At 33.5% G+C, this 16,693-nt stretch overlaps 1 protein-coding gene across 2 annotated transcripts in view; it reads right to left on the bottom strand.

Annotated features, from left to right (window-relative positions):
* The window catches only part of LOC111410248 (protein MON2 homolog), a 71,624-nt gene that overhangs the window by 49,016 nt on the left and 5,915 nt on the right, over positions 1-16,693 (bottom strand). For both annotated transcript variants that reach the window (XM_023040511.1, XM_023040510.1), the window contains exons 4-14: positions 15,164-15,237; positions 14,868-15,023; positions 14,512-14,632; positions 13,966-14,021; positions 13,073-13,127; positions 12,920-12,976; positions 12,705-12,806; positions 10,790-10,870; positions 10,625-10,677; positions 1,552-1,621; positions 1,088-1,151 (exon numbers count right to left, since the gene is read on the bottom strand). In XM_023040511.1, coding sequence (XP_022896279.1) covers positions 1,088-1,151; positions 1,552-1,621; positions 10,625-10,677; positions 10,790-10,870; positions 12,705-12,806; positions 12,920-12,976; positions 13,073-13,127; positions 13,966-14,021; positions 14,512-14,632; positions 14,868-15,023; positions 15,164-15,237 — 889 coding nt within the window. The remainder of the gene's footprint in view (positions 1-1,087; positions 1,152-1,551; positions 1,622-10,624; positions 10,678-10,789; positions 10,871-12,704; positions 12,807-12,919; positions 12,977-13,072; positions 13,128-13,965; positions 14,022-14,511; positions 14,633-14,867; positions 15,024-15,163; positions 15,238-16,693) is intronic.

Raw genomic sequence — 16,693 nt, 5'->3', positions numbered from 1 at the left:
GGGCGTTACAAAGAGGGAAGTTTGACGAATCAAGCATTGATGAATGACTTGCTAGAAAAGGATATTGATAGCTCAAACATCCACATCCTCTTGTACAATTCTAGAATGCGACACTTTAAATTTTTTCAATAATAGTCAACAAATATATCAAGTATAAAATCTCATTATCCCTCAAATTTCTTCCAAAGTAAAAATTCTAATTCATTGTATTATTTCTAAAGAGTGAAATACTATGGTTTATAGGGATACTTTTCAGGAAATAAGATTCTATAGACTTGGAAATGAAGAAGAAAGTGGGCAAGAATCAATCCCACCTCCTCTTCTAAATGATCATATCCCCTGTGCCCATGTTGTAGTCTCTATAAAGAAGGAAATTCCCAACTACGTTAATTTGCATGCCTACTTGGTCTACAATATGTAACAGCTATTACGATTAATTCCTAAAAGTGAGAAAAATAGTTAGTCAAGGAGAAATTACACGAAGTGTCCTGGGTATCTTATCACATTATCCAACAAAAATCAACAATATAATAATTTTATTCAGTTTTCTATGGCAATTAGAAATAAGTAGTTTAAACTTCATCAAGTTCGTATTATGGATAACAAACAATGGCTGATGTTCACAACTATTGTCATCTTGTAGCAGCACGAACACATGTACACTCAAAATATTGCAGTCATATGCTCCTGCTAGTAATACCATCTCAAGGAAGATATCTTACACAGTATTTGTGATGTTCCAAGTTTCATTCACATAACCAAAGTAATCACTAGACATGGTCTTCAACATGCACTAGAGTTGAAGGAGGAACAACAGCTACCAAAATAAAAGTTCACTAGCAATGTAATTTCCACCAACAGAGCGCCTTCTATTTCTCTTATGAGTTTACAGTATAGATGTTTAACACGTGTAAGAGACAGTAATATAGACTGAAATCAGTGGAAAGACAAAAATACATGTGACCCTTAACATATTAAATTGCTCCAAATACCTTCTTTGTCAGTCTGTAAAGAATAATCCCCCAACCTGCTTCCCCAAGTCTAGCAGCATATGTTAGTTTAGCCTGACAGCGAAAGAAGTTATTACCTTTCGCCTTACTGCTGAACATTCCAGCAACAGCCGCAAGGCACTCCTCGCCAGTTTCTTGGTACTGCAACATTAACAAAGAATTTATCAATTTCGATTGTAGCACATGGAAACCACTAACATAGAAGAGGAAAATTGGAGCAATCATAGATTTGCAAGTGAACAATCATAGAATTGCCTCGCCCTTGGTGAAATTCATTAAAAGAACAACCTTTCTCCACAAGGAGGAGGAACAAAGCAACCAAAAAAGTCCGAGGCTTTGAAGCAATAAAGAGAGAATACTTTTTTAGAGAATGAGAATTAAGAGAAAATGAATCTAGCAGTGAAAGAATCTGCAATGGACCATAATTTTGTTAGAAACTGGATAACAATATGATTAAACCAGCTTAAAACTGCAAAACTAAATTGTGTCATAGTTATGTGTCATTCTTATTTATATACTAGGGAAAAAACAAGTACTTGACCTGCACACTGAGGACCACTCGAGCAAGGGCTTTTACCATACCCTGAACCACATTTGTGTTGCTGGGATTCCTACAATGCACATTAGAACTGCTCAGATGATAATTAAAAACAAAAAATAAAAACACAATATGAAGTCTTTTCTTTCTTCCGTAAGGAAAAGATGAGCCATTAATAAGGATCAAAAATGAAAGTAGACCATGAACATTTTGCCAATTAAGACAAGTGCCTTCACGAGAACTAAACCTACGTTGTGAAAATATCAAACTTTGAAAAATAAAAAATGATAACTAGAGTTAACATAACGAGATAACATGCATCAGATTATGAAATAATATATGGTAACATCACTAAGATGACAAAGAGAATGGTAAATCAAAAACAAGCATCATATTTTGCAGGAATCTGCAATCCAAATCTTTGTTCACAACCCCTGAATGAGAATAGACAGGAAGTAACATGAGCCAAGGTTATATGTAATGCACCAATAATTTAAGGGCACAAAGTTGTAGACATATTTTATCAAAAGTAGGCATCCGACACCAGGGAAACCTGCATGAGGCTAAATGGACAGGGACCAATGGGGATTAAAACAGGGAATTTTTCAAAATTTGCAAGGCTAATCCCCGTATAAAAAATGTTACTGCTACGCTAGCAGGGAATTCACAAAAGTAACGAAAAACTTCAATTCACCAAAGAACAGCTTGATCTTTATAAAATATCATGGGTAAAACAGAGGTGACCCAAATCCAACTGCTTGTGCATTTACTCAGTCAGGAATTCTCAGTTACACTCTACTTTCAACCTCGCCCAAATCCGAGCTCATGAATAGCTAATTCGAGACCTAGTGATCACATGACCAAAGCCTTAAACAATTTCATTTCTTATGAACAACATTCTGGTAATACAAAGGTTAAAGTTGCTAATCGATCAATTCTTAGTGTTAATGGTAAAGAAATGTCTATATACCTCCGGAATTACACTTGTTTTCTCCCCTGTATGCCAAAAATGTCCTACACAATTATATACCAACTCGATGAAGAGCCAGCAATTTTTCTTTAATATTTTTATCCTAACTAGCGTGCTACAGAACATAATACAAGGAAGGTGCTTGGCAATATTATGGAGAAGAATGGCTTCTACCTACAAATCGAAGAATGAGACACCTCAAGCCTATCAGATAAACGAAATTCTAGAAAAAAGACGAGCCTTAGAACAAATATTAGGTACCACGTGAAAGATTAGGCCACCTTGGTTTCCATTATTAAAGGTAGGGGGTGGGCAATTTAAGTAGAACTGAACCCCCCAAACCAGAACCAAATGTTCCTTTTCGCTGTTCGCTTCTAAATAAATTAGGAATCAAAACCAAGACCCGACCAAGTCCCAGACGGTTCTTGAACTAAAATCATGGGTACATGACTCTGGAATCAAATTTGTCCCTTTATAAGTTGTTTATTTTTTCAATTTATTCACCCTGTCCAAAAACCCAGCCCAACAAGTTGCAAGTTTGTAAGACCCAACGATAAGTACTATAATCAATCAGATCGATTGATTTAAATAATTGAATTATATCACTCTCTTTCGCAACTACTCTAAACCACACGCGCTTGTTCGTCCACACAAACCCTTCTTGAGGAGTTAAAGAGCTACAACCGGAATTGGATGCTATTATGCTATTGAATGCTATTTCATGGCATATTTGCAATGAACAATGTTTGAAATATATTTTGATGGCATATTTTATTGCTTCTATTTCCACTAGAGATAGAGAAGATTATTTGCATTGTTTTAGCTCACAATAAACAAAAATGTTATGGGTAGAACTAAGTAATTAAATAGTAACGCCCCAAAATTTTTATAGAATAATATTTATTTGTTCTATATGGTATATTTTTATAGTTTGAAAAGTTTATGGATTTAAAGTGAAATAAGAACTAAATTTTAATGTGGTCAAATAATTGAGTATTGATAGAGCGAAGATAAGTATATCAATATTAGACCTTTTTATAGCCCCTAATTAATTAGGAGTCTTCGATCTAAGAAAAAATTGTTTTGGATTAGCCTATATCAAATTAAGTCCAATTAAAAAAATATAAGGTAACTATAGTTAGTAGGAACTTGGAATATTAATTAACTAAACATTTTCCTCCTTCAATCCCTACCACGTGACTTTATTTGATATGAAACCATTAGTGTAGTTTCAAATTTCACTTTTTCAAAACCAAGTCCAAGTTGGCACGTGTCCTATTTTCAATGGAATGTTCAGAAAATTTGTAAAGAAAGAGCACATGTCTACCTTTCTGTAGACTTTTTTTTGTTAGTTTCAAATAAACAATTTTTAATAGGAAGTTGCCAATTAGAAAAATATATTTTAAGAGATCTCTAGTTCCCACTTATTGTTTGAGTTTTCATGATTTGAGTATTCGTAACATTGAAATGCTTGGTCAAAAAGATCTAAATCGTCTAAGAAGAGACTGAAATTTATGCGGTCCACTTGTGACCCCCTCCTCATCTGGAAGCCTTTTGGTTGCACATTAGTCAAATCAACAAGACAAAAAACAATATTTTAAACCATTCCAAATTCAAGAAAATTCTACTTTTAGAAACTTCTATTTTGAGAAAATCACATTTTAGGAAATTTCAAATAAAAATAAAAATAAGTATTTTCATAAACATTATGAGTTTAGGACAATATAAAATTTTTAAAATCTTAAACATAAAATCCCTAGCACACTACACTCACTATTTGACCACTCTCCAAGTTATTCAAGGTATGAAATGAAATTTCATTCTTTTTGTATGATTATGAGTTTTCTTGCTTCATGTTATGAAATATTTAAAGTATGACAAAGTCAAGCATCTAGAACTTTTCAACTAGCTAAGATAATTTCACGGGACGAAATTCTTTTAGGTGGAGAGATTGTAATGCCCTGAAAATTTTATAGAATAAAATTTATTTGTTCTACATGCTATATTTTTATCTTTTGAAAAGTTGAGGGGTTTAAAGTGAAATAAGTATTAAATTTTCATTTGGTCAAATAATTGAGCATTAAGATAGCAAAGATAAGTATATCGATATTAGACTCTTTTGTTAGCTCCTAATTAATTATGAGTATTCGACCTAAGAAGAAGTTTTGGATTAGACTACATCAAATGGTTAAAAAAATATAAGGTTACTAGAGTCGGTGAGAACTTGGAATATTAATTAAGTAAAACGTTTTCCTCCTTTAACCCCTACCACGTGATTTATTTCATATGAAAGCATTAGTGTGGTACAATTAAATTCTCTTTTTTAAACTAAGTCCAAGTTGGCCCACGTGTCGCATTTTCAATAGGATGATTACGATTTGTTCTAATTTCTCTTCCTTCTACTGCATTGGAGTGAGTAATTGTACCAGAAACCAACAATGGAAATATACTACCAACTCTACTATATAAAACCATTCTTATCCAATTTATGGTGGTACATAGCTTTTATATTATAATTGCATCAAAACTCAATTTGTAAATTTTTATTTTCACTATAAATACCCCATGAATTCAAGAGAAAATTTCATCATAAAATATTCATACATAGACACGGTCAGAGAGAGAAGTTAGAATTATTACCATAAAATATATATTTGCACATGGCATAAAGAGAGTACTTTTCGAGGCATAAAGCAGTTTTTCATGTCTACATCTCGAAAATTTGTAAAGTTTCAAAAGTGATTTTGGAGTTTTGTATTTCAAATATTTTTTTGATCTATCGAGTTAAAATACTTGTGCAAGTGGTTTGTTTCTGTATTATTATATACTCAGTAATTTATGCATGAATTGCCAGTAAATCTTTGGGTTCGACCTAACGAAATGTAAACTCTATCGAGTTCTTTATAATGAAATGTAAAATCCTTCGAGAATTCAAAATACAATTGATGGGTTTCTCGCTTGACCATCGATATATTGCACATGAAATGTAGAATGAAGTGTCTATTGTATTGTTATGTTTGCCTATGAAAGCTGCATGTATCTTACTAGACAATTTTAAATACTTACAATAATTTTACGAATTATATCAGGTCCATTGGATTTGTGGCAAGATGGTGTTATGAGCTACCAAGTGGATGGAAGAAAAAATAAACATTAAATTTTTCTATCCTTCAATTTATTAGTTAGTTTAATTTGTTTAATGACATGTTAATTAATTAGTTAGATGATTTTATTTTTTTAAAAGCTACAATTTCCATGTTTTGTTTAAATTTATGAATATTTCAATTATTTTATTTAAAAAAAATATTTTTATCATTCCACTTAAAAAAAGTTAACTTTTGGTAATGTTTATGAAAAATTGGGTGTTACACAAGTGGATCTAAATAGTTGCAATTACAAAATACTCGAAGTGTAATATGTGGTTCTGAGTGTTGAAATATTCGGACCGGCTCATCCGACACCCACGACTAATTAAAGGAAATTGCATCTTAATCTTTGAAACGATCTAGACTTTTCAAAACTAGAGTGAAATGTGTGAATTGGCAAAAAATAATAATAATAAATAAATAAATAAATAATCTAATGTTTCTATATTCCATTAGAAATAAAAGTGAAACATGTTCTCGACAATACATAAATGTTTAGGGGCCCTAAAGACACATATATATCATGTGCTAAATGGTTACTTAGTCTCATTGATGTTTTAGCATAATTATTTGGAATCATCTTTCTCATACTTAACCATACTTTGCCTAAGTTTAGTTAGTCAATTTTTGAACTCTCCTTCAAAACCTCAAATGGAAGCAATTATGAGAATCCTACACCACCTAAATGCTACTCATGGAAAAGAATTGCTCCTTTCTCAGATAAGTCATACGAATGTGAAAGCATGTACGATGCAATTGGAGAGGTTCTATGGCAGATAGAAGGTCTACTTTAATATGTTGGACACTAATCGAAGGTAAATAATTACATGGAGGACTAAGAAGCAACATGTGGTAGTAATGAGTGCTCCATATTCATTATATTTGTAACACTTAATTCATTAGTTTGCTACCATTGAGAGTGTTTTAGAACGTTTTAATGTGCGCTTTGATATTGTGATATAGGTTGATGAAATTGAATGAAATACGCAAAAGTTGGCGAAATTGGATAAAATGCCAAATTGTAAGAGATCCAAAGTTTGGGAACTAAAGTGCAAATATTCAAAAGTTATTTTAGGGCTGGGCAAATCTCCCGAACCGAACCGACCGAACCCGAACCGAACCGAACCCGACGGTTCTTGTCAAATTAAATACCCGAACGGGTATTTGAATTGAGAACTGACGGGTACGGTTCGGTTCTCGGTTCTAGACCTAGAACCGAAGAACCGAATCTTTCTAATTTTTTTTTATATTGAGTAAATCAAATTATTTTAATTTTTTCTAAACAAATTAACAAATTAACGATTTCTAAATCCAAATTTTTCGCCCAATTACCCATTTTATTGTTTCATTTCTTAGCCAATCAAGATCAAATCCACTAAATAACCCTAAACACCAACACCAAAGTGCATAACGTTGTCTCGATTCTTACACTCACTCTCTCAGCCTCGCTAATATTCCAAAACCTATACAATTATCGGTCGACACTGTGACCTCCGATCGAAACTGTGACATTCGCAAACCGAAGCTTTGATCGTAGCGATCATTTGAACAAGATAGTTTTCCTAGTTTCTGACATTCCAAAACCATTGAATGTATCATTAGTTGTATTTATATAATGTTGTTATAAATATTAAAAAATTTAATTATAGTACAGAACCGAACGAAACCGAACTGAATCGAACGGAACCGAACCCGAACGGTTCCATAATTATATTTGGACCCGACGGTTCCATTTACTAAATACCCGAAAAGTTCGGTTCGGTTCAATTCTCTTCAGAACCGAACCAAACCGACCCGCGCCCACCCCTAAGTTGTTTCGAACCTCACGATCAAGATCCGAGAGTGTTAGGAGTCAATTGAATGAAGAAAGATGATAAAGCGATCAAATTTAGACAAAATATGATAAAAAATCAATTTCCAACCAAAAAGTTATGCTCCGAAATTTCAGCCTCACATTGAGACCTGTTTTTGACATAGCAAACGATCGAATTGGAGAATGATGTCTGAAGCAATGTTGCAACCCTTTAAGTTAGCTTTTCAACGCATCTTGAATCACCTCAATTGGATATTGGACGAAAAAGTTATGCTAGAAATACTAAAGGACGCATAGTCTATCGTTTTAGGTCGAACCGGGCGCCTTAGCATCGCAGCGCCCAACTCATTGAAAATAACAGTAAGCCAAGCACCGCAGCACCCATCTTGGGCATTGAGGTGCCGGATATGCAAGAAAACGCATTTTTATGTTTTTGGACTCTTCTTAGCCCAGTTCAACCCTAATCTGTCCAAGACCCCAACATACTCTAAATACCATTCAAAAAACCCTATTTTCAAGAAGAATTGAAAGGGCCAAACATAACAATTGAACGGGCCAAGATTGAAGACAATTGAAAGGGATTCAATTACAATTCAGAGGAGGAACCAAGGTCCTAGTTTTTTCTACTCTCTTCCTTACGTTTTCTTATATAAAGTTGTCTTTCCATAAATTATATCATGAGCTAAATTCATATTTTAGGGATTGATTGTAGCCAAAACTTGATATTATGGTTTCATTATGTTATAATTACTTTTATTTAATTTTTCACGTGTTTAATTGTATCATGATTTTAATGCTTTCAGTTAAATGACCACTAATTGAATGATTTGATGTTTTAAATTTTGACGCTCGAGAGAGGCAAATTTAGGCACGATCATAGGATTGACACAACATAGGTTTTACGGGTTTCGAGAGAAAGTATAGAATCTATGAAGCTTACTCCATAAAAGAATTGAGACTTCAATAAATTCTTGATTTAATTCTGAATGGAGATATTGAAATTGAAATTTAGAATTAATTTCTAGCCGGCGATTGAGCGAAGGGGTGAGAAATACAATAGGATTCTTGCTTTTAAACATGGAAAAATTAATTAGAATAACTAGACATAATTGAATTGTAATTGATAGTCAGGTGAAATCATTCTCTAGGCTTTTTCATCTCGATTTATTCGTATAATTTGCATCCCTTGAATTCGTCACCAAAATCATCGTTAGATTGGTTAACAATATTGATTTCAAATTCCATTCGTCTAGATAAAATAGAAGCTATCCAATTATAGTACTTGGTAGAAATTAAATTATAATCCCTGTGGGTTCGACACTCTTTACTTTAAAACTATATTACAAAACTTGACACCATACACTCACGGTATAAATCATGGTGCATAAAACGTGTTGTAGGTAGCTAGCTCAGTACAGAGAGCAACCTGTGATAGCTAGCCTAGTGCACATGCAAGATTCAAGGTCATGGCACTCAGGAAATGTAAGTTGATAAGAGTCAAAAAATTTACTGAATGGAATTGCATATTGGATGTAGAAAATAACCGTCCTATTAGCTATATTATAATAGCAAAGCAGCCGTGACCATGCATACAATCTAATACAGCATTATAGAAAAAACATGTGAGGTAGACAAACATTTCATCAAAGAAGAGATGTCGATGGAATAATATGTACTCAACAATCTCTTTCGAAGTACGGTTACCTGATGTCTTAATCAAGGGAGTGCAACATCCAAAGTACGGTTAAATGATTGGCAAGATGGGAACGAGCATAACTTCAAACTATTTTAGTGTTAGCAATAAGCAAAAAAATCTAACCTTGATTCTAGGAGTTTATTAGTTGTCCATTCTGGGAAGTCATTAGTTTAGCCAAATTTGTAGAGAGGCTGTCAAATATTCCCAGCCTTATTTAGGGTTCTTATGTTTGTTTGTTTTCTTTGATTATTCCTTGATATAAATATGCACATTCCATGGTGAATAGTGTTAGGTTTAAACCAGTAGGTTGCTCATAAAATCTCCAGAATCATTTTCCAACTAGAGACCAGTTCTTGTCTTATACTCCTTGACCAACTCATTAGCCGGTAATGCTACATCCGAAATTTGCCTTCCTCTTCACAAAAGCCCATTGATTAGTAAAGATTTTATCTTCCAAAGCCTCCATATTCACTGAAACATTTCCCTTGATCTTTTATAAACTGGTCTATAGGCTTACGAGACACTAATTATTTATTTTTCTAGACTCAAATTTTTAGGGATAAGACATAAATAGGTCAAACTCATTGTCACCATTCTTGAAAATTTTCTCAAAAACTTTCATTTAATCATCCTTCATAATATCCCAACAATCTAAATAAACACAAAAAAAATCCAAACAGGGATTTATCTTTGGCTGTCAATTGCTGCTAAGTTGATCTGTTCTAATTTGAAAAGTGTCTCTAATCATTCCTTCATATCGCTTGAAATAGGACATCATTCTAAGCCTTCCACTCCCCTCTTCACTCTCTCGCCTTTAAGAGTGAACTCTCCAAAAAGAGAGAGAGAGAGAGAGAGATTTTTCCTTCTCAATATCTTCATTGCTAACAAGAATCAACCCAACCCTCTCCCTTAACTTTATAAATCCATTCTTTGACTTCCTAAAACTCCATAGTCTAAGAAAACCCTGATTATGAATTCCCTCTTTGATCATCTAAATTTCAATTTTGTCAAAATGGGACCAATTCCTCAAAGGTTTTCTCTTCTATCCTATTTCTCAATTGACCTCCTTTCCTAACTTCATCCGTTAAAATGGTATTGACTTTGACTTGAGAAAATTCAAGGAAAGGACAAGAGAAGTTCCAGGAAAATTAAGAATAATTTAGGAGCGTAACGAGTAATCAGAGCTCTATAAATATTTATGCAATCGAACTCCACTTTAATATTTAACAGTTTCTTATTTTGATAAGGGTTTTTATATTATAGTAAGTTGATTTTAGAACTTCTTAACATGACAAAGGAAAACAATATGCATGTTTCATAAATAGGTTTCCAACGACTTTAGCAAACCTGTGGGAAAAGAAATAACACATTTTCCAAGATAATTATCATCAGAAATACTTTTTCTGATATGAGCAAAAGATGGAAGAATTGACCAGAGCTTATATACTAACATGTCAAAATTCTGAAAAAGAATACGCATAATGCGTGCTTCCATACAGAAACCCTGTCAAAGACAGATACAGATGATTAGCTCCAGGATTGTAGATTCACGTTGCAGTTAAGAGAAAATAAGAGCTTTTTAATTGATAAAATATGGATTGAGTTTGTTAATTTACCCTCAAGATTTCAAGGACAAGAATGCGATGCCATAGTGGTAAATCAAGAGTGGTAACCCGCACTAACATGCTCAGAAATACCTGAGTTGAAAGATTTACTCAAAACATAGCACACAAAGATGCATAAAACGGGAAATTTTGTCAAAGTCAACACATAATTACATTATAATTCATCCTGTAACAGTTTAAAATCTAAATGCTCATCAGTTATTAAACTTAACGAAGATGGATAGTAAAGCCTGAATATAATTTGTCGAGCAGTGAGATGTTGACATAGATGTTTATTAGTTGAGGAAGATTATGATCTTGGACATGTTTATCTTGCTTTCTGAAAACAATAGATTTTCAAATATATGGTACGAGTAAATTATATTTTACATGTGATATCCTAGACTTCGAAAATTAAGGAATCTGTGAGTCCTTGTCCCATGTCCAATGTCTGGGCAGCATAGATTTTCAAATCCTGATCACTGGTCCAATAAGCATAAATATCATTACATTATAACTTCAGTTTTATTGTATTTCTGTAAATTATATTTTACATGTGATATCCTAGACTTCGAAAATTAAGGAGTCTGTAGTCCTTGTCCCATGACCAATGTCTGGGCAGCAAAGAGTTTCAAATCTTGATCACTGGTCCAATAAGCATAAATATCATTACATTATAACTTCAGTTTTAAGTTTCAGAAATACAAGTAATTTGACCCATCTGAAGCCTTTTTCACCATTTTCACACTAAACTTCTATAAATCATTTTCTTTTATGGTCACGATGTCTATGGACTAATGTGGATACTCATTTTAACCAAAAGACTTTAAAATCAACTTGTCCGGACCTATGTTGCTCAGACTCAATTTTGAAGGAAGTGCCTGAGGAAACGGGTATGGAATCTAATTAGAAGAAGATCAGTTACATGTTTTTTTTTTGGGTATTGGATTTAAACCAATTTGTAATTTGTATATCATATTTCTAGACTTGAAATGAAAATGAAATGAAGTATTACAATTTGCAATTTAATTTGTTTTATATGTTCGGTCAACATATAAATTATTATATAAAGCATATAATTATCATCTATAAATATTACAAAAATTTTAAATTCTTAAGACATCCATGTATCTTGTCTAAATTTTAGATCATTTTAGTTGAATCCTCATATCCAAGATTTTAGGGGGGAAAGGATCTAACTCCTAAATATGTACCAGATCAAACCCGAGTACAAGCAACATAGGTCAGGACGTATTGGAGTGTCAGGAGTTGCCTTACAGTTGAAATGGCATATAATATTTTGTAGTTCTCATAAAATCCATGCTTGCTTTCAATCATTTGCAAGTAAAATGAATTTCTATCCTACTTAAGATCAGTATGATGCTCCTTTATCTGGTAGTACCTTTGCCTAAGTTACAATGACAAAATGATAGAACACTTGTTTTGTTGGGAATGACTACAGCAATTAAAAATCCAAGTCTTGGTGTCATGGCAATAATTCAGGCGAGAAGTTTTCATTTCTTTCTTTCTTTCCGTTGTCGGTGTGAGGGTGCATGAATTGGAGTTGGGATGAAATCAGCCTTCTATTTGATAACCAAACTTTTGGTTAGAGCAAAGACCTATCTTCCGAAAACAATACTCATTAGTGCCAAAAAGTGGATTGTTGCACTTAGTTCCCACTTACGTCCTTCATCTTCCTTTCTTCCACTTTCTTTTTCTATTATTTTGATATTGCCTCTTTGTTCCTGTTTTCTTTTCTCTATTTCTTATCTTCTTCAGCCTTACATCATCCTTATTTTGTGTTAGGTGAAGCATCAGAGTCAAAGCACCCTAACAGTTTGTTGAGCATTTTCAGCTATCAAAATCTTTAATCCTGACTAACATAAATTTGATAATTTTGAGAAACACAACATAAGAAGAATAATACCTCAGATTCGGTGGTAAGTGATGAACTGTAAAGCCTGATTACATGGGCTACAGACCGCAATACGAGGCGATGGAAATAAGGTTCTCCTGCCTCATCTTCAAGCTAACCCCATATATGTGAAGAAAAGGAGCATTTAGAAGCTCTTCTCTAGATGGCACATCAAATTCCATTCTATGAATCTAGTGATAGGACTTCATATTAACCACATTACTCACCTCAGAATTGATACGAAATGATGTCATGAGAAGTGAACATATTTGGTGACGCAGGACCTGTTAATTGCCATTATCTGTTAGGCAATGAAAATTACTGGAAAAAATGAAAAGCAAGGAAGCACAATTTTCTGTTCACATAGTTTTCACTAGTACCTGTTCATAAGGGAGCAAGGTTCTAAACAGTAAGACATAATTGGATAAGATGAACCTGAAAAATCATGAAATGACATAAAATATCGTCCTATGAAATTCTCTGTTTTAATAATCAAAAATTTCAAAGAAATAAATTTTCAATTAATGACACACTTAAACTAAGGGCTTAAGATGTCACTTCTGTTAATAAGTGAAGGAATACATAAATAGAGCAGGTAGATGCTAACACATGTACAAAATCATGTTTCTGTATAACAGTTTTCTTTCAGTGTTTCTTCCCGCTCCCAAAACCAATAATTATCATGAGTCCAAGCAAAATCATTAAAAGAAAAGCAGAAAAAGAAAAAGCAGGTTATTCAGCCACCACAATTATCGTCAACACCATATCAATGTTGTATCTGCCCATAAATCATAACCATGTGCGGACATTCCAATACTATAGTAACAATTGATAATTGAAGACAAAAGATTGATATTTCAGAAATAACAAAGTCCGCCATCATATGCAAGTTATCTGTTGCTTGTTTGATCATCCTCTAGTTCTGTAGTAGTTGGGAGCTTGCTCAGAAAAACTATAGGTACGCATTTGGACAATATCTTTTGCGATCCAACAATATACTCTTTTCAAATGAAGCTTGTCCATTTAGAGAATTCCATATCACATCATGCTTTTCATTCCAAAACGAATCATTACTATTCTGCAAAACTCTGAAAAGAGAATGTTGTACAGCTCTACTAAACTTTTCACAACATAAATAATAATACATCCATTTTTAACGAAAAAATAATATGAACGACAAATACAAAATCCTTACTCAAGTGTGTCGAGAACAAATGATCATTGAATGGAATTAGCATGCGACCATATGAACAATAAAGACAAAAGTCCTTACTCAAGTATGTCAAGTGCAAATGCTCGTTGAGGGGAATTAGCACGCAACCAGATAGCCTGAAATGTGCAGACAAAAAAATATATAGTTATCGTTCACCAATGCTATGATGTTCCCATACGGATATGTATGTTTGACACGCGATTTTTCAAAAAAGTACTGACACGAGACATCACCAATAAGTTGATTAAATTCTTTAAAATTCTTCATTTATATAATATAAATTTATACTTTTAAATATTTTCTTATTGAAATATTTTATATATAAAATACATATTTGTTAATTTCTAACTTGGAATTTAAAATATGTAATATTTCTAATAAAAAACGAAAAATGATCTTGATAGTGTCCAAGGAGTGACAGTCTCCGACACATGTCGGACACAAAAACGGACACTCTACCTTAATTAAAGTGTCCATGCAACAGAGCACCAATGTTTACCCCAACCATAAGAAATATTCAAGTTATTCCAATGTCACTCTGCCTATGGGCATCAAAATTTAAAACATATTAAGCAGCCAAATTTAGTTACTTATGTTAGCACGTACAGATCCACCAGCAGCAAGAGTTGTCAAGTCCTCAAGCAAGCAAAGCCCGAGCTTTCCAAACTTGGTAAGGGTATCCCTACGTAATGAAGAACCTCCAGAGATAATTTCTCGCTCTAAAGACCTGTTCAGGCAAGGTTCAGTTATTCTATTGAGGGACCCTGAACATCAACATTCTAAGTCAACGACGTAAAAAAACCAACTTCAGTAAAAAATATATATATATAGCAGAACCTACAAGACTTCTGCTAGTCTCAAATGTGACTAGCACACATGAATGGCTACAAAGGTGGCAGCTGACTACAAAGCCATACTACATGGATATGGTGTACAAGCAAAAGAGAATCAAATTTACATACTCTAGGGAATTCACATTGCGATTCATGTCACTAGTAAATGAACTAGTTCGAGAAACGTATCTTCCAGAACCAAAATTGCCAGAAGGCAATGACTCTGCATGGACTACTTGATCAAATATCAGTGCTACTGCTTGCCTGAAGGTTGCTGCAGCAGTACTGGAAAATAAGCAAAAGAAATGATAACAAAAAGTTAGAAGAAAGGTAAGTAGAAGAAAAGAAAAGAACAAAGAAAAGTGGAAAGGCCATAACAATGTCAAAGAAAAGGGTTAAAAAATAACCAATTTACATTTACTTACTTCCGCACACTGTCAGATGACCGACTGTTTTCAAGAAGCCGGAGACAGATACCAAAAGCATGAGCCATATTCTCCTGCAGTGACAAGAGTTTGTGTAAAATGTAATGGAGTTATCTGGACAAGCCTGCAAATCCTTACCAATGATTTCCACTTTCCCCATTAAGCCAAAATACAAGTGCACTAAATAATCTCATGACAACAGGGGGAATTATGCCTTTGTTCAACACGTTTCACTTCAAATAAATAAAACAAAGTTTTGCAAATGAAATGGAATTCCAGACCACATTCACATCATTAAGACATCTGAAGAGCACACGAAGAAAACAAATACTTTTTGTTCATAGAATCTGTTTTGTCTATTTCTCAAACAATGAAATCGGAGAAGAATTAAATCCCTGTTAGGCCCCCATTAAAATTATAATTCAATTTTCACTCTCTTCTTATCAATCATTCATTTTTCCAATAAAATAATATTATACGAAATCCCAAAACTTTTACTACTTTTCTAACCACACATTTTTCAGAAAAAAACACAATATTCCAACCATTAAAATTTCAAATAATATGCCCAAACAAGGGCTAAGAACACAACCATTCTTAAATTTGAAGAAAATCTACTAAAGAAACTCAAACAATTGTAAAAATCTCACTCGTATATCAGAGAGTGATATCCCAATGAAAGTGCCCAAAGCCTTTGGTTATAAGAAGGCAAATTGACCACTTGAGAACATCCTAAAAATCTCACCAATGTAAGTGCCCAAAGCCTTCTTTTATAAGAAGAAGGCAAAAGAAGTTTATTATGGAACCTTGTAGCATTTTCCTCTATCCAGCACACCAAGAGAAAACCAGTGGACCAGACACCTGAGAAGCCCAGGCACCCTCACTTCAACCAAAGCCCTAAAACCTTATCCAATAACGTGTTCTCAAAATAATTAGGAACCAGTACACACCAAAATCTCAAACTTCTTCAATAATTCCATTTCTTTACCGTAATTCATGAGTAAATGGAATGAATGTCATATAGCTGCAAACACATCAAACACATCAAAAGAACCATATTTATTAGGGCTCTGTACATATAGCAAATATTTTTATTATTATACTCCTTGGGCTTTTGGATCAAGGAACATCAAACACATTGTACTGCTCCATCTGATTCAAGCTGTATTTGAAGATAGACCTTCTGAAATGATATGCTACCTCATTCTCTTGCAATAAGCCACCAAGAACGGGCCACAAAATAGAATATTTTATAAAAATGTTTAGTAACTTTGATCTTTCCTGACTAAAGTGTGTGTTAAAAAAAGAAGCAATGGTGTCAAACGGAAAAATGAAAAGTTATATGCAACAAGTTTGACTTGCTGTTGAATTACTAGTTCATTTGTAAGATAAAATTTGCCAACATTTCTTGTTTCTATTAAATGCTATATGCCTTAAAGTTTCAAAAGAAGAATGACAGAAACGTTCCTTACTTGTTCATTTGATTGTGGGGTTGGGGGGGGGGGGGGGGGTTTTATTTTCTTTGGTGGT

This window comes from Olea europaea, chromosome 15 (assembly GCF_002742605.1).
Source record: "Olea europaea var. sylvestris chromosome 15, O_europaea_v1, whole genome shotgun sequence".
Classification (NCBI taxonomy): Eukaryota; Viridiplantae; Streptophyta; class Magnoliopsida; order Lamiales; family Oleaceae; genus Olea; species Olea europaea.
Note: the sequence above shows the minus strand (reverse complement) of the source record. Positions and strands in the feature narration are given on the sequence as shown.